This window comes from Hakea prostrata, chromosome 5 (assembly GCF_041222555.1).
Source record: "Hakea prostrata isolate BN-2017 chromosome 5, UWA_Hpros_2, whole genome shotgun sequence".
NCBI lineage: Eukaryota > Viridiplantae > Streptophyta > Magnoliopsida > Proteales > Proteaceae > Hakea > Hakea prostrata.
In genome coordinates, this window is record NC_142604.1 from 11,727,610 (window position 1) to 11,749,186 (window position 21,577).

At 37.7% G+C, this 21,577-nt stretch overlaps 1 protein-coding gene across 1 annotated transcript in view; it reads left to right on the forward strand.

Annotated features, from left to right (window-relative positions):
- Positions 1 to 3,417: 3,417 nt before the first annotated feature.
- Positions 3,418 to 21,577, forward strand: part of LOC149015146 (putative sphingolipid transporter spinster homolog 2) — a 45,009-nt gene continuing 26,849 nt past the window's right edge. Inside the window, exons 1-8 of the mRNA XM_089154915.1 lie at positions 3,418 to 3,638; positions 9,361 to 9,453; positions 10,155 to 10,256; positions 10,620 to 10,724; positions 10,857 to 10,932; positions 14,644 to 14,718; positions 19,018 to 19,120; positions 19,220 to 19,279. Of these exons, the coding sequence (XP_089011041.1) occupies positions 3,502 to 3,638; positions 9,361 to 9,453; positions 10,155 to 10,256; positions 10,620 to 10,724; positions 10,857 to 10,932; positions 14,644 to 14,718; positions 19,018 to 19,120; positions 19,220 to 19,279 (751 nt within the window). The 5' untranslated portion in view covers positions 3,418 to 3,501. The remainder of the gene's footprint in view (positions 3,639 to 9,360; positions 9,454 to 10,154; positions 10,257 to 10,619; positions 10,725 to 10,856; positions 10,933 to 14,643; positions 14,719 to 19,017; positions 19,121 to 19,219; positions 19,280 to 21,577) is intronic.

The following is a 21,577-nucleotide window of genomic DNA, read 5'->3' on the forward strand; positions in this document are numbered from 1 at the left end:
AGGTTGGCAATTTTGGGCTGTGAATAGGTTCCGGCCCATATGTCAAGTTAGTCAGTCCTATAAAGCCCAAGTTTTTTACAAATTTCCCGTCACGAAAATTTATCAGGTCTATTTCTGATAATAAAATTTATAATTCATTTATTTTTTGATGAATGACACATATTCATTAGTCATATAAAAAGTTTGATATTATATTTAAAAAATATACAAATTTGTGTTTTAATATAATCTTAACCATTTGATGTAACTTATTGACACGTGTCACTAATCTATAGAAAACTGGATAATCCATTTTTGACAATGATATGGACCTGATAAAATATATTCATATTATGAGATGTTGGTCTTTTATCAATTGGGTCACCTTTCAAAGTTGTTAAATTTTGAATTTTAAATGGTAGCCATTCTCCATTGACTATTTGAATTTTTAGATCATACATCCTCAAAATGTGTGGTGTTCTAATATGATCTTCGACTACTTGATTATTGCTATGACTTTCCATTGTATTGACTACAAAGTAGGGGTGTCAATTTTCAATTCAAACCGTTTAAACCGGATCGAACCGGTCCGTTATAGCCTAAACCGAACCTTAATGGGCTGTGTTTGGGCTGAAGACCCTCAGCCTGAACATTCGGGCTAAGCTGGGCCAGCCCGAGCCCCAGCCCGTTAACCCGTTTGGATAAATAGAAGTAAAAGTAAAAATAAAATAACCCTTATTCCTTACTGTTAAGGCTCATTAACTCACTGTTCAACCGACGTTTCATATCCTTTAAAATTTAAATTTCAAATTTCAAAGTTTTCATTATTTAAATTTTAAGTTTTATCAAAACGGTGGCAAACCCTATTTCATTTAATTTTTAAATTTTACCAATATAGTGGCAAACCCTATTTCATTTAATGTTTTATTAATTCAATTTTAATTTTAACTTTTATCATTTTATGCCGTTTAACCTAACGCCTTAGTTCCTTAATCCTTACGATTTCACTTTCAGTTTCAAATTTCTTCAATGTTTCAAAAAGGGTTTTCACTTTTTTCAAACCATGTGTTGTTGCTAGGCTATAGCAAATATATTCTTTATCACAAGTAATTTCAAGTTGAGATTTCATATAAATATAATTTCATTGGGTGAAGATTATAAGGTTGATCTACACATGATAGAATAATCTAATTTTTTTATTTTTTTTGGGTTGGGGAGTGTTTGGATCAAGGCATCAAGCTAGTGCCATTACTAGATTTACTTTGAGTCTTCTTCTTCTCTCTTTCAAAGTATTTTTGTGTGAAGAGTTTAGGAAAAATAAAAAATAAGTTTCAATATTGATTTTTAATTTAGTCCAAACTGTTAACCCAAATCGAATTCAAACTGTTAGCCCAAACCGCACCAAACGAAATCGCACCGAAACCGTTATCTTTTAAATGGGATGTGTTTGACCTGGGGTTTTCAGTCGAAACCGTTAAGCCCCAAACTGCTCCAAACCGCACCGTTGACACCCCTGCTACAAAGTCATAGAATGCAAAGATTATTATAAGTGCATTACCAAAAAATATATATATTAAATTAGTTTATTCATAACATGTAAATGACGTGGCCGAACAAAGCTCTAATAATCACTTATCAGAACACTCTTTTGGGTTGATTACTGAACTTTCCTTTTTTTGTTTTTGATTGAATTCGGTTGAGTTCTTTTGATTGATTGTACTATATAGTATCTCAACAATGCCACATTTTTCTCAAAAGTTAGTGGTTCCAATTTGACCTGGATTTTGGATTGATTTGGTGACTGAAAATAAAAATCCACATTTTCTCTTTTCATTTCAATGGAAAAAAGAAGGGAATATTCAGTGATACACCATATAGTGAGGGCCTTCCCAGTTAGGAGTTCTGCAACATGATTCGCACTCTTAGGAACAAATATGGTGGTAAAGCCTAACAATGTTGAGGACACAAATTTAATACTATGGATAATGGGCTGAATATGTGAAGGCCCACTCTCCCCACTAACAAGGATATTAATTAATTGTTAACAATCTGATTGTGTCTCCATAAATTCGTAACACCCAACAACTGCTTCAAGCCTTCAAGTAAACCAGAGAGAAACACCAACGCCTCTCTCTGCAATGCCAAATAGAAGTATAGAACACTATCGGCTACGATTTTGTAAAAGGGATCAACCCCTCTGAGTCCCTAGGATAAATCGTTTGAATCCATTCAGCCAAAAATTTTTTTTTTTTTTTTTTTGCCAAATTTAACTTTTTTTTTTTTTTATACATTTTTTTATGAGGTTCATCCAGGCCAGCTTGCGCGCACCACGATTACATCCTCAAATTAATGCCGCCGAACATGTTACTCCATCTACCTTCCATGACACGGGGGCTTGCAAACTACATGCCCCTTGTGATCAGACACTAAAACAGTTTGAGTGATAGTTTTTGGTTCTCCATCATGGTCACAACAATCGACATCCACCACCATTGTGATGCCCACATCTTTTTATATTGTTATTTTATCATTGTGTTTGAATGTTTGAATTCTTAATATTATTAAAGAATCACGATGGTTTGACCATGTGTCAATATGGGTTAATCAAATGGTTCGAGTGTAATTAAATGATAGTTTAAATATATATGAATTACAATTAATATTTTGGTGAATATCCTACATTGCTTGTGGGTCCCACAAAGTTAAAATTATAAACTGAAAAGCATAATTTCATGAACCCATAAGTATTAATATTTGGAAAACTTGCAAACAATCTTCCAGTTATATTTGGATGTATGGGTGGATGGATAATATTTGCCCCCCCAACCCCTCAACCACAATTTTTTTTTTTTTGAGTTTTATTTAAAACCCTGATCACTATTCGAAAACCATGCATTTTCCTTTCCCTATATATACAAGTTACTAGCCAAAGAAGAAAACATTATCTAATCTCATGGATACATGAGTCTGAATCACCTCCTTGTCAAGGGAGAACAATTCGATTTTTTGACGGTTTTAAACCACAAAGTAGGAAATTGGATCCACATATAAAAAATAAAAGAAGAAGGAGTAAAAATCTCAGCGAACCTCATGTGGTCTTATCTCTTACTACATGGTCCAAAATCATTAGACGAACGTATTTGTTGATCTGACCCTCGATACAATTTGATAGCCACAAGGAAACAAATTCCATTTTATTTTTTTGGGTGATAAAATGGAAACAAAATAACTGCCGAATCCTCATTGAACGGATTTAGTGCTAATTTTGATTTCATTTATCGCTGGCTGCAGGGGTACCACGCCACACACTCAGACAGCTTCGCTCTCACTGGCAGCCAGATTCACCTCTACAAATTTACCCAGTCTTTGAATAATTCCGCAGTAAAAAGAAAACGAAGTCAATCAAAACTCCAAAGAAGCAAGAAAGAGAAAACGTGAGAACGGCGGTTTCGTTACGTTAACAACCATTCTCTTCAAGTTCGGGTGTCAGCAAAATAAACAACGCATATCTTTCTTCCTTTAATGGGGGAAGAACCCTCAAAGTCGTCAGAAGCGGAAGAAGGTAACGCCCCGTCTGTAATTCCCGTCGAAACAGCAGTAATGGCGGTCGTGCCTTTAAATGATTCTGCTGCGAACCCTTCTTGGTATTCGCCAAAGAGGTACCTTTTCTTTCCATTTTCTTTTTGCTGATTGACCCTAGATACTAAATTTAGGCCTTTATTGTTGATTAATTTGGATGTAGTACAGTGGGTTTTTCATCTGCGTTTTTAATCACTGAGATTTCAAGAATTTGCTAAATTATGCCTCTGCAGAATGATATGATCTAGGTTAGAAAATCTTTTTATCTGGATGGATTGATGGAACGGGATGGTTAGATTCTTTGAGCTTGCTGGACTGTATGGACTGAGTATAAGTGATGAAGGTTACCATACAATGGGCTCGAATTGGTTCAGTGAAATCTTAGATTACGATTATCAAGAATTTTGGGCTAAAGTGGGGGTGGAAGTAGTCAAATTTTATTTCATAATCTGGAAGGATTGCAGACAGAAGCTACTTGCAGATTTCTAGCATTCACAGAGTTCGTTTTCTCATGTAAACAGCGGAGGAAAATTTTACTGATATGTAGTACACTTCCAACTCATAGGGTTTACACATTTCAATGTTCCCCAACCAACATCCCCCAGTGGTTGAAGAGAGACAGGGGATCGTTCTATAAACTAATGTCTTTCGGCTGTTCATAGTTGTTAAGTTAGATTCAGAGCTACAATGACAAGCATAGGGGTAATATTACATTAGTTTTGTTGGATTCTTTTGCAAGCTTGGAATGGTCCATTTTGATACCTTGACCTTGACCACTTGACTCTGTGGTACCATTTGCTTGTCTTTTTCAATTATATTAATTGACTGAAAATTTGACCTCAATAACTCATAAGGGGGATGATTCCTGAAATTAATGGCAAAGGGTATCTAGAAAGAAGAAGAGAGAATTGACATGTATTCAGCGCAGATTATTCCTTACATTGCAAAACAGGTCTGAAGCTTGAGTGTCATTCCAAAAGAAGGGAATAGGGATTGTTGGGGGGAGAGCAGGCGAAGCATGAGAGAAATTATGCAGTTTACTTCCCCTAAACCCTCAAACTCTGGATTTGAAGGATTTCGGATCTGCACAACTGATTCCCAAGCATAATTGGGCGATATTATGGATTATACTATTATAGCATACAAAATAAACTGAATTATGGAAAGCGATAAAGGAATTAAAGAGATCTCCCAAGCAATGTGACTGAATTTGTAGAACTTAGGTCGTCTAAACAATCCCAGAACCTGTAATCAGAGGTAGTAAAGAAAAGAGAAAGAGAGATTGAAGTAGAGAACAGTGAGACAAAAGAGCTAGATTTAGGAAGAATGGAATCTGAAGTAGAGAACAATGAGACGAAAGGGCTATATAATTGTATACATGTGATACCATACCAGTCAACACGTTTTACAAAAGGAGTATACCTCTTTCCTAACCAAGCCTAAAGCCAGAAATGGAGTTTACTTAGACTAGGCCACTAACAACTAAAGACCTAAAGCCGTATGAGAACCATGAAAGTGGGGATTCCCTCCTATTGTATTACACTGTCACATCATATCTCTTAATAGTTCCCTTTAACCTGGAGTTACACATATCATAAGAAATCTCTAGCTTGGACAAACAATAACAGATACAATAGGCAGCACCAGTCTGGAACAGATATGGTACTCATGGATGCTAGCAAGTTCAAAGGAGCACTCCACCAATTGTCATAAGTCCATCAACAATAGCTGCTCGGCCAAATACAAATAGAAATGGCAGGACACCCCCGTAAGCTATTTCTAAAGAAGAGAACAAAAGGCAGCACCAATGGCTGCATCAAATGTCCTTAAAGAAGGCAATAAAATGCAAGTAGAAAGTTGTAACCTAACCAAGAATAGACGGATAAAAGTGCGAGTATGCACCTCTAGTTTCTGCACGAAATCCCATAAGAAGTGCAGCTTTAATGACTCCTCAAACGGTCAACCCCTCCCTGACTCCTCAAACGGTCAACCCCCCCAAAAAAAAAAAAAAAAAAAAAAAAGCTCCAATGACAATGCAAAAACCTATCTGGAGGAAGGCACTGCATACTAATCAGGTTGACTACTGAGTCCTTAAGATGTTATTAGATATAAATTGTAAGAAAGTCATCCTCATCTTGCCCTTCACGTGGAGCATGGCACGTGAATAAACAATGGCCAATAAAGGATGGGCATCTCAACTAGTCTTATAAGCAAGAGCATCAGAAAAAATTCCAATAAAATGATCTCCAATCATGATTCACTCCCACATGATAACAAACAAAGTCCCAATGATTTTTCCAACCTCCTCATTGTAAAATTCTAGACAAGCATGGTCATCACTCTACTTAGCAGTATAGGTCTAATAGTGATTTTGGAATTAATCCATGTAATCTCTGGTTGAATGCAAGCAAATTAAATAATGTAACTTAGGGTTCAAAAACCTGGTTTGGATCATTCGTGGATCTGCTCAATTGACAAAACAATGGTATTAATAGGTAATAGGCAGTTTCACAAATAACCATAATTTTTAAGGGGCCAATGGTAAATATGAAAGTTATGGGTCATGAAGGAACTGAGATTTATAGACAGGAACATGCTTGGAAGGAACAAACTCTTACGACAAGACCTGAATAACATGAGAGGGGCAAGTAAGAATTGAAGGTAGGGTTCCCTAGCATCAAATACAAATAAGTTAAAACTGAGACGAAGAAGAGGAACTGTGAAGAAGGAGGAGCCCATCATTGTCTTCAACCTGGAAATGCTTACTGCCTTCTTCACAGTCATGATATCAGCAGAAAAAGTTATGCGCCCCCCCCCCAAAAAAAAAAAAAAAAAAAAAAAAAAAAAAAAGAAAAAAAAGGTAAGTTTGAGGGGATCCAGACCCCAGACCCCAGACTTGGGGTTGCCTGTAGCAGAACCAGTAAAAGGGAATGGCAAGGATACTGATTCAAGATAATAGGAACAATGACTTTCATCCAAAGCAAACAACTTAACAGTACCCATCTGAAACAAAATTACAGTGGGGCCATGAAGCATATCCTAGCAAAGCAATATGACTTGATGGCAAACCAGGTTCTGTAAGTAAATATTCAATAGAAATAGAAGCATAGACCAGCAGCAACAATGGGCACTAGTAATTCAGCAAACACAAGTTTGTTGTATGCACCATATGGCAAGGTTAAGGATTGTATTACAAAAGTCTAATGATTTCAATCAGTATCAGATTATAACAGTAAGCATTAACTCATGGAAAATTTCTGCCACTAGAAACTTCCAATTCTACAACAAGGTGGAAAACCTGTCAACAATAACAGTTCTGGCAGTGTCAAGAAGCAGATCTGAAACAGAAAATGGTGACAACAATCGAAATCGGAAAATTTCTCTGATTCATACAACCAAAGCAACTGTGGGTGTAATAAATTCTTCAGACTCAAAAGAATATGAGCAGAGCAGCAAAATTCTTCCCATGAGAGTAACTCAGGAAATTATCATAGTAGCTGTAATATCACACTGGTTTAATATCAGCAAAGTAATAAATCCATATTTACATCAAACTGAAATGAAACCCTATTTGTTGTTCTTTTATGAACCTGGGATTTCTTCTTCGAATCAAAAATTTAGGTGACTTGTAATACTGCAAACTAAAGGGAGAATCAGGTACTGATTTAGGATAAAGGTCTGCCATGTAAACAATCAGAGAACCTCTAAGCCTGTAATCTGTATCTAATAAGAAGGGGCTTGGGCAAAACAATGTTTGTTTTATTGTACCATCCAAAACCTATATTAAGTCAAAAAGAACTACAAAGGGAGTATATCTCTTACCTATCTAAGCCTGAAAGGAAATTTGCTTAGACTAGGACAATAACTACTAAAGACCAAATGCAATAAGGTAACCATGACAAGGGAAGCGATGCAGAATCATCACCAAATTGGGCTTCCTTTCCTTAAGAATACCTAGGGTTGGGTCATATATGTTTTGGTCTTTGATTTCTTGGGTTTACTTTGTAATTAGCTGATCTGATGGGCCTTAAATATGGGTAGAAAGCAAGGTCCGACATGTCGACCTGTGTCGCCGTGTCGGTGCCTGGCGACATGCCCGACACGGCGACACACGTCGACATGTCGGGCGAATTTTGGCATAGCAGAGCACCGTTATGAAGTGATTTGGGTTTAGTTTTCTCTCTATTACCCTGTTCTGGGCATCGGATTCCTTGAGTTTCTCCCTAATCAAGATAATCTCAGACTCTTTGACCTTCAACTGTGACTCAAACTTCTTACCCATGATTCCATAAGTCTTCAATAGGCTCTGCTGTTCTTGTATTTCAGCCAACAACTGCGTTACCTGTGGAGATGGATCCACCTGCTGCTTCAGATAACACTGTTTCAACTCTGAAAGACGCTTCAGTTCTGAAACTACAAGCTCATCCGCAGCTTGAACGCCATCTGGGTCTTAAGGCGACTTAGCCATCTGAAGCTGAGCATAATCAGCCTTCACAAACGAAATGCTTGCAAAGAGCTTCGCTAAGAAAGCTTCCAAAGCTGCCCTGTTCTTGAGCTTCTCATCTTCCTCACTGAAAGACTTTGCTAGGTCCATGCTAACACCAACAGAATCCACTTTGCCCTGATGCACACGCCCATTGATGTTCGTGTTCATCTCATCATCCTTGAGCTTATTCTGAGACTTCCATCGCCGGACTTTTCCATCATCAGCTGCATGAAACCGGAGAACTTTGGAAAATGTGCGAACTATCCCACTGACATTTGAAAAAGTTGATTTCTTGGCGATATATTGCCGATAAGAGGTAGAAGTCGTATCACTAGGGGGTGTCGTGTTGCCCCCCAGCGACACAACGATATATCGCCGACACACTGCACCCTGGTAGAAAGTAGGAAAATAGTTTTATTTCATTGATTTTCCTATTTCTATTACCTAGTGAGTTTACATTACATAATAAGTTAAGGATTGGGTTAGGCCTTTCCTTTTTTTGCACAGGAGTCTATCCTAGAATTGATCTCTAATTTGAGTTTGAAATTCTGTCGGGAAATGTGGTTATAAATATACATGTAATTGCTTTGTTGAGCCATGACTTGATGACTTGATGAATCGATGAATTGAATTTTGAGTTTTGTGTATTTCTGCGAGTAAGGTAAAGTGACATAGCGCTCCCTTTCTCTTTCTTTCTCTCTCTCTTTATGTTTCTCAGAAATCCTTCCTTTTTGTTGCCTTCTAGGTCTGGTTATGGGACCTTGTGGTTTCTCTATTTTCTCAACCCCCTTTTTTCTCCCTGTGTATACTTACCCCACCCTTAACCTCTGGATTTTGTTGCCCAGGCGTGTCTCACAAAAAGGGGGAAATCCCCAAGGCAAAAATCACTTTGCTACTTCTGAAAAAGTCAGTATTACTTAAGTAATAGAGTTAGAGAGTTCTTATGTGACAACCAGCAGAGTAAAGTTCAGTAGGATCCCTTTTGCCATTTGCTTTCACAATACTAATGAAGGGGAGTAGCTGAGGGGCTATATATTTTTGTGCTCTGCTTGAAGTGGATGCTATTTTATTCTCTAGTTTATTTTACCCAAGAACGCCATTTCTGACAATGTAAACCAAATAGCTCCCTGTAACTGAGGTTTTTGAATTGAATGTATTATTGATAATAGATTGCTTAGGAAAATGTTTTGTATTGAAAGAGAAATGGCTACTTGAGACACTATTTTTTCAAAGACTATCGTAATTTCTTCTTATGTCATTTGTTTTCCCTTACATGTTCAGTTTGTGGAATAAATTTGGTTTTGTTATCGTTGCAGGTTACTGGCGATATTTTGTATAATTAACATGTTAAATTATGTTGATCGAGGAGCAATTGCAAGCAATGGTGTGAATGGGAGTAGCGGAATTCAGTAAGATATATTAGGACTTTTTATAATTCTTATTATTTCACTCATTCTTTAATTGCTATTGAAGAGGCCAAACTTTTTTGCTTTGGCCCCCGTATGAATCTTTTTTCTCTTCCTTGTGGGTGATAGACGGTGAACTCTGATGATTTTTTTATGCCATGCGAAGTACTATAGTAGCTTTCTTTTTTTCCATTCTAATATTATCTGTTAGTGTAAGAGAATAAAAGTTCATGGCCTTTTGATACACAACTGAGATATAAATTGTTTCCGAGTCAGTAGGCACTGACTATATTAAAACAGAATCTGCTATTCATTTCTACTTGCTTAACCATGTGATTAAATTTCTGATGATAGGCTCCAGCAACGAGTGTGATTTGACAATTATGAATACTATTTTCATCGTAAAACAGTCTTAATTAGACTTCTCATGTAAAATCACTGGTGTCCCCCCTCCTGGTTTTTCTGCTTGTTTGTTGGATGAATTATGAATCATTAGTCAGATTAATATTCAGAGTTTGGACCCCAGAGTTGCCCTTTGACTGCCCTTTTTTGAAGAGGAAGATCAAGAAATATGGATGATCTCTCCTATGAAGTGCAAGATTAACTGCTTACTCTATCTTTTATGTGGATTTAATGTACAAGTTTTAGTTTCTATTAAGAGATCTGACCCTTAAGTCAACTTATCTATTTACTGCTGCTTACAGGGGAGATTTTAACTTGAGTAATTTTGAGGATGGAGTTCTATCTTCTGCTTTCATGGTTGGACTTCTGATAGCTTCCCCAATATTTGCATCTCTAGCAAAGAGGTAATGTCTTCTCTTGTGAACTATAGCAATGCTTTCATGGCTGTAAGTTTTTAATAGGTAACAATTACTGCTATTAACACTTTCTTTTTCAAAATAATTGATGGAAAATGGGAAAATGTATAAGCCTAGTGTGTAGAATTCCAAAGGATGCATTGGATTTCGTATATTTTTAATGTCACTGGTTTCTGTATGTTATTTTTGTTTGGCAATTTACTGTAATTTGTTGTTCTGTAACCGAGGAAGGTTGCCATTTTTTATTTTGTGCTTCTTTTATTTTTTTTTGGTGGTAATTGTTGTAATTGCCTTTTGTTTTGTCCTTGTGCCTTTTTTCGCCTACTAGCTCTAATGAGTAGTCTTTTGCAGCCACAATCCTTTTAGGCTTATTGGAGTTGGATTGTCAGTTTGGACTTTTGCTACAGCTGGCTGTGGTTTTTCGCTTAATTTTTGGTCTATTACAATATTCCGCATGTAAGTTTTATAAATTCCATCTAAATTACAGAAAAGAAGGGAGGGGGACTGGGGAGAGAAATGGATGATTTCATTGTTTGTAACTTTTAATTTTCTTACTTCACCTAAATAATGCTGCCGGTTTCTATTTAGGCTGGTAGGTGTTGGTGAGGCATCATTCATAAGCCTTGCAGCGCCATTTATAGATGATAATGCCCCTGCTGCTCAGGTTTGTTTCATTTCTGTAGGGTTATCATAATCCTAGTAGCCAAACCAAGTTATTTAGTAGTTTATTTCTTGATTCATCATTGTAGTTTATGTAAAAAGATTTTATATATGTTATATATAGAAGTTTGAGTTATGCTTTTCTTGTTATGTAAGGTGTTGATGCTTCAACTTTGTATAATAATGAAATGCTTTTTTATTGTCTTAAATTTAGCTGGTTATTTTTAACCCGTGCTGTCAGTTTCTTTTACATTTTGAGTGCTCTTTGTGCATTCTCTGATGTGATACACTGTAGGATTTTTTGTTTCGGTTGAAGACACTTTTTAATGCACCTTGGACCCAAGTTTAAGGTTCCTTTTTGCAACCTTTTTCGGTTCAAGACTCAAGACTCAATGGGCCATGATTGCTTGCTAGGTTTAAGTGATTGGGATATTTTGAGGGGTTAGCTGTTTGGCGTTGGAGTATCTTTATTTATTTATTTATTTTTTGGATGAGTAAATGATTTAATTAAATGAGAAAGGAACAAGAGAACACGACCTTTAAGAGGAAGATCGGAAAGAAGAATTGAGGCCCTAGGAGACAACAATAAGCCTGTTCCTTGGAGTATCATCAACCGGGGAATGTGGGATGGCAAAAAGCCTAGCTGAAACATCAAAATAGATGGCATTCCAAATCATGTTTGTAGTGCGGGATTTGGAAGTCCATCTTCGAAGATTGTGCTCCTACCACAGATGATGGATAGTGGCACAGAAGACTAGCTTTCCAATCTGATCACAAATGGAAGACCCTGAAGGAATTGAACCAATGTTTCAATGAATTTTAGTGAGAGAAAATCAGGGAACCAGGTTAAGCCAAAAGTCTAGTCGAAGGCTCTAAACCCCGGGGGGGGGGGAGGAAATAAGAGAAATCTGGTGTTAGGATCTGAAGATCCCCTTCCTTGATTCTTCCCTCTTGTAGGAGCATTTGACAGGGTTTCTTCAGGGGAGTATTTGACAGGATTTCTTCAAGAAAACACTTCAGAATTCTTTATTCATATCTCTCAGTGTTACAAGACTCCTTTATATAGTAATTTTCAACACTAGCAAATTCCAACAGAGGAATAACAGAGATTAACAGCATCTAATAACAGGTATTATCAATAACATGTGTCATGACTGTAACAATTAACACCCCCCCCCCAAAAAAAAAAAAAAAAGGAAAAAAAAAGAAAGAATCCTTGTCCTCAAGGATGAAACTGTGGACAAGTGGCAAGTAAGGCTTGAACGTCCTCCCACAAAACTTCTTCCTTTGAACTGTCAGCCCATTGGACTGACTGACTAAGACCGGATGACATTCCTCTATTGTTTACTGAAAACCTGAGCAAAAATCAAAAGTAGATAGATAGATTATAATAGATGGATCAAAATTAGTAGCAAAAAATTGAAATCCCCTCCTCATTCCTTTCTCCAAAACCATGTCCTCCATGTACACTCTCATATCCTCTTTGATCTTCTCCATTATGTCCATTAAAATCACCTCCTATGATAATCTTTTCTCCTTGACGGATTCCTTGCATTATACCATCCATATTTTCCCAAAATTCTAGCTTTAGACTTTCATCTAATCCTACTTGAGGTGCATATGCACAAATTATATTTACGAACTCTTTCTCCATTACAAGCTTGATAGCAATAATCCTATCACCCACTCTTTTAACATCCACCACATCATTTTTTAAATCTTTATCCACTATTATACCCACTCCATTTTTATTTGTTTTATCCCCAGTATACCAAAGTTTAAAGTCATCCAACTCTTTGGCTTTTTAACCCTTCCATCTAGTCTCTTGAATGCAAGCTACATTAATCCTTATTCTCCTCATAGCATCTATCAATTCTAAGCTCTTACTAGTTAAAGATCCTATGTTCCAAGATGTGATCTAATCCTACGTTTATGGACTAGCTTCTTTGCATCCCACACTCGTCCAGACGCGGGAACCCTTGCCTACTTATCACCGCATTCGGGCGCCGATGTGACGCGTCACTTACAAGGGACGCCTTAGCTAGCCCTTGCCCACTTATCACTACACCCGGGCCATAGTGTAGCGTGTCGCTTCTTTTGTCGGGGAACGCCCTAGCATAACTTTTATCATATAAGGTCAAATCCATGAAAAATGTTTGGCTAGATTTTTTCCGGTGTCGGCTGCCGACCTGACGCACCAACCCTCCTTTACCCGGGCTTGGGACCGGCAGCAAAACACTGGCGGAGTTTTTAGATGGATCAGAACGTCAAACATTATTAGACATTTCTTCTTTCGCCTTAAACTGTTCCATAAACTCTACCATTTGCGTCAACACATCGTCTGGATTCACTCTCATGGCTTCCATTTGCTGCTCAAGCTGTTGGACCTGATTGTCAGACACGGCTGTGATACCAAAATGTTAGGATCTGAAGATCCTCTTCCTGAATTTTTCCTCTTGGAGCTATCTTGTCTCATCGGAGCATTTGACAGTATTTCTTCAAAAATACACTGTAGAATTCTTTATTCATCTTTCTCAGGACTCCTTTTTATAGTAATTTTCAACACTAACAAATTCCTAACAAAGGTTAACAGAGGACTAACAGCTTCTAATAACAGGTATTATCAATAACACATGTCATGACTGTAACATCTGGCATGTTTCTCGGACAGCTATGCTGCCCCATTCAGAAATAAAACTTAACAAATTCCTAACAGAGGTTAACAGAGGACTAACAGCTTCTAATAACAGGTATTATCAATAACACGTGTCATGACTGTAACATCTGGCATGGTTCTCTGATGGCTATGCTGCCCCATTCAGAAATAAAACTTTTGAACCACTGTACAACCAGAGCTATGAGCAGGGAAGAGCAAGGGAGCTTTCCTGTATGTGCACACAAAACCCTTTCTGGATAAGTAGTATGTTGATTATCTTCTCAGTGCATATACGTGAAAGAAAATATGTCCTCTGTTAAGGCCCTCTGCAATAACTCACTTTCTTGATTCACAACTAACACCAACAGTACAACAAGGAATTGATAGCCGAACTTGCATTTACTTCATTCAATATGCTACTGTCTAGTTGCAGAAAATTGGGAAAGAACAAGCGACTAATAGAGTTGCTGAACTACTAGTATTAATTCAAAACTGGGCTACAATCAGAGTAATTGCAACCATTAACGCGCACCTGAGAACTGGGTTCTCCACAGCAAGGCCTCTTTGCTTAATTACAGATTTCACGCATAAACCCCACATCTACCTCTCTTCCCTTACATAACCCAGAACTCTACTAACTAACTGCTGTACCCTACCCAATACTTTCTTGCCATCTGGACCGCATTCTCTGTCCCATGTCATAAGCTAAAGTTAAAGTTGCTGTCCAATCCCTTCTTGCCACTTTTCCCTCCCAACTGAGTGTCTTTTAAGTGCTTAGCTGGGGATGGTCCCCTGCAGCAGCTGATGATCCTGTGTTGCTCCCTTTCTTCTTGTGCCTAACCCTATACAATTGAGCCATTAGGGCTTATCATCCTCCATAAGCCAATTGGAAGCCAGTAAGCAAGAAAAGGCACCCAACTGACATCTGGTTACTTTGAGTCATTTGATAAGTAATTTGATATGTTTTTATGACTTTATCTTGCATTCACAGTGTGGCTGATTCTTATAACTGTGCTTCTTTATATAAAATTCTTATGTTCTTTCTGGTCATGGTATCAGAAAACGGCATGGCTTGGGATCTTTTATATGTGTATACCGACTGGAATTGCCATCGGCTATATATATGGAGGTTTGGTAAGCTTAATTTCTCGACTCTCCAAGGTTATATTGTCTTCTGTAATTTTCCAATGTGCATTCCTTGTAGTACTATGGTGGGAAGTATTTTTTGTCCCCTTTTTTCTTTGATAGATAATCTTTTAAATGAAGAAATTGCAGTTTCTCTGCTAATTGGCATATCAAGTGGTTCTTTTGATTCTTTGGTATTGCAGACATAGGGATATACACCTAATCTCTCTACTTGTATGGGTTACCTGAATTCCATTGACTTGTTAAAAGAAAAAGGATGATGAAAAGAAGGGCTTTTAGTTGCTCACATGTATGATCTCATCATGTAAAGCCTTTACTGATCTAATTCCATTTTGTATTTGGATTGGAAGGAACGCCTAAACCTTAACATCCATCGAACAATTATGTTTCAAAATTCTTTACTTTCTCCCATCGGTTTAATGAAGGACATTTGCTGTTAGAGACGTGAGCATTCCTCTTTGTATGGTGGCCAACATATGATAAAACAAATCCTTCTGCTCAAGATTCTCCGTCTTGTGCCTAGGGAAGGAGATTGAATACAAGGATGAAGTCTGTCAATTTTCAAGATTCTCAATTTGTGACCTCATTGGAAAACTTGCATTTGCTGCCACCATAAATCAAATTTGGATGGACAAAAACCTCAGGAAGTTCCATCAGATTTGGGATTTCATCTCCTTTGCTGTAAAAGGAAAAATGCTCCTCTGTGGCTGTCTCATGTAATGATTCCCCTAGAAATATGCATGTCATAAATGCCTAGGGCATCTCCCCTCCCTCCTCTTTTGCCCCCTGATGTAATGCCTATTTGGCCTCCTTTTTGGGAATTTTAGTTCAATTAATTTATTCATTCACCCAGGGGAAAAATGCAGTTTCAGTCAAGGTCAAGCTTGGGTGGTGAGGTGGTGTTTTCTTGATTGGTCTTGAGAAATGCCTGATCTCTCTCTTTATTGGATTGGTGGCACTTATGCTAACCATTGCAAGCGATAGTTCATAAATGCATTTTTGATAGTTTGTTGGGATTGATTGGTCCAAGTTGTATGGGGAATCCATCTAATAGTCTGAGTTGATATGATCTCAAACCTTGAACTCCGGCGTCTTCGCTGCCTTCCTTTATAATGGTCCCCTCCTTGCTTAACTACACCATATTTCTTTTGCAAGGTTTACAACTTTTTGTTTCATTGGTAATTTTGACTAAAAAAAATGAGTTACTCGGCATATTTGAGAGCCCTGATGTGGGTTGTAGGGTTCCTTTTTTGCTTGTTTTGTCTGAACAAGGAGTAGCTTGAGTTCTAATTCAGTAGAAAAGACATGGTTTATGAATTCGATATACAGGTGTTAATGACTTATGACCTAACCCATGAGCTTATTACTAGTTTTTCAACTGTTATGCTGCAAGTGACTGGCAGTACTGCCTGGGAATGATTCCCAGGTGGAAAAAACCTGGGTAGAAGGTAGGTTTACTGGATTTGCTTCATTACTTTAATTATTTTTTCATTTCAACTTGTTTGTTTCACCAAGGCACCGATTTTCAAACTTATATACGTAGAATTTCGATGTCCGAAGTAAAAGAAGCACTAAGGAGGATGAAACTCGGCAAGACACAAGGTCCTGATGAAATCCCAATAGAAGTATGGAAGAGCTTAGGAACCCATGGACTAGTTTGGTTGACTAAGTTGTTTAATAAGATTATGAACACATGAAAAATACCAGATGAATGGAGGAGAAGCATCGTGGTTCCAATTTACAAAAATAAATGAGATATTCAAAGCTGTAATAACTATAGGGGCAGTAAATTGATGAGCCATACTATGAAATTATGGGAGAGAATAATTGAAACCCGTTTGAGACACTTAATTACAATTACGGAGAACCATTTTGGGTTTATGCCAGGAAGATCTACAACAAAGGCTATTTACCTAATTAGGAGACTTATGGAAAGGTATAGAAAATGTAGGAAAGACCTTCATATGGTATTTATTGACCTAGAAAAAGCTTATGATAGAGTCCCTAGAGCGTTAATTTGGCAAGTACTACAGAAAAGAAGTGTTGCAAGTAAATATGTCGATATAGTTAAGGATTTGTATGATGGTTCGGTGACAAGTGTAAGAACAGTGGGGGGACAAAGTAATGAATTCCCAATTACAGTTGGACTACATCAAGGATCAACTTTAAGCCCACTATTTGCACTTGTAATAGATGAATTAACCAAAGACATTCAAGATGAGGTCCCTTGGTGTATGCTTTTTGCTGATGATATTGTGTTGATTGATGAGACTTGAGTGGGGATTATTACCAAATTAGAATCATGGAGAGCAGCTTTGGAATCAAAAGGCTTTAAACTAAGTAGAACGAAGATATAATATCTAGTTTGTAACTTTAGTCATGATCAGGTAGATGATGAGTTGGCGATACTTGATAATAAGGAGATTCCTTAGAGTGAATGTTTTAGGTACCTAGGTTCAATCATTAGTAAAAGAGGTGATTTAGAGGATGATGTTTCCCAAAGAATTAAAAATAGAGTGGATGAAGTGTAGAGGTGCGTCCGGGGTCTTGTGTGATCGGCGTATTCCATTAAAGCTTAAAGGAAAATTTTATAGGATCGTTGTTCGACCAGCTATGATGTACGGTGCAGAGTGTTGGGCTGTTAAAAAGAATCATATAGATAAACTCAGTGTGGCAGAAATGAGGATGCTAAGATGGATGAGTGGCAAAACTAGGATGGATAAGATAAGGAATGATCATATTAGAGTTAGTTTGGGAGTAGCTCCCATAAGTGATAAGCTTCGAGAAAGTCGTTTGAGGTGGCACAACTACGTTCAATGAAGACCTATAAATGCCCTTGTACGGAGAAGTGATATAATCCAAATTGAAGGAATTAGAAGAGCTAGGGGTAGACCTAAGATAACCTTAAGAGAAGTGGTGAGAAAGGATATGCATAGCTTAGGCCTAGCATCTAGCATGGCCTCAAATAGAATTGATTGGAAGGCAAGAATCCATGTAGCCAACCCCATTTAGTTGGGACAAGGCTTATTGTTGTTGTTGTTGTCGTTGTTCAACTTGTTTGTTTCCGTAGACCGTAGTCCAGTTGGCTTAGACCACTCTCACCTGCAAGCGGAATCGTCTCTTTTATTATTTTGATGCTTTTTAAGTTATGTTTCTTTTTAGCAAAAGGATTTTGCTTTCCTAGCCAGATTAGGATCATTATTCAACTCTGTAAAAGTTACTAATGGCTTTTGGCTATTCTTATGATGAATAAACATTTGAATTCTTCTTCAGTCGAATGCTATTGGATTCTCTAGGGGTTGAGAGATCCTTGGACATCGAGGTTCTGATTATCATTCTTATTCTTTATGCTCTGTTTCCATCCTATTCAGGTGTCATTTGAATCACTAAGTACCGGTCTTCTTGTGGGCAGACTTCTTCTCTAATTTGAGTTGAAGCATCCATCATTCATATTTTCTTTTTCATAATAATCTTCTCTTATTGATTCTTACCTTGAGAGGCCTAATAAACAGGGTTTCCTGTTTTAGATAGTATTCCAGTCTAAGCTTATACCTCATCTTAGATCTGTAAGTCCATCAGATGAAGGCTATTTTGTAGCTTTCGAGTCAACTTGGAAGGACCTTAAACCAGGTGTGCCGATATGACATTCAGATCTGATTTATTCAAAATCTTCTTATTCTGCCTTAAATCAACCATTCTTCTGAATCTTATCTTTTATTTGAGCTATCAGCCAAGTGTGAAACTTGACCAGACTTTGAATGTGGTATGAGTCTTTAATTAAGAATAATTGAATTTCTCTCATTTTCTGAGTTTTATATAGATTTGGTCATTCTCTGGTCTGTCAGTTGGATCACTGCTGTAGTCTGAGGATCATCTATCTGATATATTTGTGAGAGATCGATAGAGTTTGACCTTTATCTTAGAGGCTTGACGTTTTTTGACATTTTGATTTGGGTTTGCTCGGGGTATTGTGAGAGGGGTTTTTTATCCTTAACCTAGGGTTCATACCAACCAAACATGGTAATCCTTTTCCAATTGAATCTAGGATTTTTAAAACCTCAAAAAGTTTTTCTGTCTCTTGAATGCAACTCTTGTGGCTTGCACAATTGTTTCTCATGAATTATCTGCTGCACAGTGTCTGATATGGTGTCATTACTTTAAATATGTGGTTGTCATTATTACCATTAAATTCACTACCTAGAAACTAGAAAGGCTATGCTTGATAACATCTTCAGTTCTCTTTTATCCTTTCCTTTTTTACCTATAATACTCAATATATTTTTTCAGGTTGGAGGCAATTTTAATTGGCGATGGGCTTTCTGGGGAGAGGCAATTTTAATGCTTCCTTTTGCTGTTTCTGGATTTCTTATAAAACCCTTGCAGTTGAAAGGTAGCTGCTTTTTCATATTTTTATAAGTGACTTCCAGTTCTAATTTTTTATGTGATCTTTCTATTGTTCTTGCATGTTCCTCACTATCTTCAAATGCAGGTTTTGGTCTTGCTGAACAAACAATAGGGTTGGAGCCTCCAGTGACAGTTGCAGCTGAAGGTGCTTTGTGTTCCTTTATTTTGTATTCATGAAATGCTTAGTAATTTGATACAGTGTACTTAATATACATTTCTCTTCTCTGGCAAGGGCCCCTTTGCGACTGTGGTTGAACCCCCCCCCTTTTCAAATAATTAGGCCCCAGACCTAGATTCAAAAGCCACTCCATAGCTGGCCGAAATTCCCCCCAATGGTATTTTGGTCATTTTCTGCCCCTTTTTAGGGCTCAATATGGATCTGGGTAAATTCCCCTTGATCCAAGGGTCATGGATCTACTTTTGTTTTTCTATTTGGGTAAGTCAATTTTGAATTATGAAGAGTCCAAGTCCTTTAGAAGTTAGTTTGGATAATATAAGATTCCTTATCCAAAGGGGTTCTTATCATATAGAGTCCGTTTTTTTCCCCCGGAAGTGTTAGCTAGAGTCCCAAGTCAAGTGTCTTTATAAGATTCCAATCCTAGACTTGTGATCTTGTAGTAATTTGATTCCGTTATGAGTGTGTAGGTCTGGAGTTGGGAACCTTATTTATTAGGATACCCAACCCCAATCGGTCTTCTATATTCAGGCTATAAATAGCCTATTCTAGCTATGTAAAATTCAGTTTGATGATTAGTAAATGACTGAGTTGAGGATCAGGGTCTCCTTGTTGGGTAGGCCTTGGTCGAGTGTTTGTTCAAGTTCTTCTTCTTCTACAGTCCAGCAGGGCTTCAAGTAATGAACAAAGCCTTCAAGCTTTCATCAAGCAACCAAGTAAGAGAAGCCCCCACCCCATTGCCAGCCCCCTTTCTCTTGTCCGCGGCCCCTCCACACCCCTCTCCTTGCCTGCACAACCCTAGAATCCCCTCCCCCCCCTCCACCATAGCCTCCCTGCCACTTCCTGTCTTGTTGAGGCCTAGCAACCCTCCCCAACCCCATTGCATATACCCCTGCCCCTTCACCCTTCCATTACAGTGAACCCTGTCCTCCCCCTTGAGCATTCGAGGCCCCTCCCCTTCCCCTTCTTCCTTACGGCAGCAGCAACCTTCCCCTAGGAAAACCTGAATCCCAGCCCCTTTTCAAGCCCTTTCATTCCCATTAAGATCACATGAACCCTAGGAAGTAGGAACAACCTCCACTGATTTTTTTCTCCCAATCAGCGCTAGAACCCTATCTTTAGAAAAGCCTACACTTCATCTTCTACCTTGAAATTCTGCAGAAATTCTAGAATTCCAGAAATCTGATTTTGTTAAGATCTATTCAATCGGGTCACATCCTAGTTTGGAAGGACAGCAATAGGAGTCAGTTCTGGACAGCAGAACCAGCAAGGAATAGCCTTCTTGCACCCCAGCCAAATTCATCCAAACCCTAGTTTGACTGTTGAATTCGAATTTCAAAATCTGGAATTCTGTTTGCAATAGAATTCAGATCTGGATTTCAGTCTCAGCAGGCCCTAAACCACCCTAGAACCTTCCCCCTTCGCTTGAAACTCCTGGGCAAACCGTAAGTCTAGGAAAATACCAGATTACCACTTAGCCCTAGACCTGGTTTTCATCAGTGGTCCTCCTTGTCACAGTGCAAGAATAGGTTATATGCTAAATGTTTCCGGAATCCAACCGTATTGTCTATAAAAGAATAATACAATGTAGGGAGTTAATATCATGCAATAATACTATTACAATTAGCACTGGTTCTCGAATATGGAATACCAGATAAAAAGCTCCAAATTGAAAGTTTTATCCCCTAATATATTTTCTTCTTCCAGTTTGAGTTATGATTGTCTTTATAAATCTTTACTTAGCCTGGGATAAGTATCACTTGTCATCATGGCTTTTTTGGAATGATTAGGATTAGGACTTGCCCAACTTTTGAGTTTTTGATTTGATATTTTCCCCCAGTCCTTTATATATAAATATATGGTGTTTTGTAATTTCTTCAATTTGATTGAGTTATTATGGCTTTGGTGGGTTGATGGTTTATTATGTGATTTTTGTTTTATGGACTGTTAAGTTAGTTAGCAGTCCATGACAGTGTTTCAGTCAACTGAAAATTAGTTCAATTGGGGGGGGGGGGGCATTAGTCTTTATGTGTATATACTGTAATGCATAATTGCATACTATTTTCTGTGGTTTTGGTTATGCATTCATCTCCTTTCTGTCTAACGTTTTATGAGTTTTGTTAGATGTAGTTGAATATCTAACCGGCACTTGTCTGTCATTATAATTTCTTTAAAAATGAATATATTTGTCTTGTATGGATCTAATCACCTTCTTGCATCCTGCGTCTTTCTGGCTTAAACAGTACAGTGTTAATACCTAGATCTTCA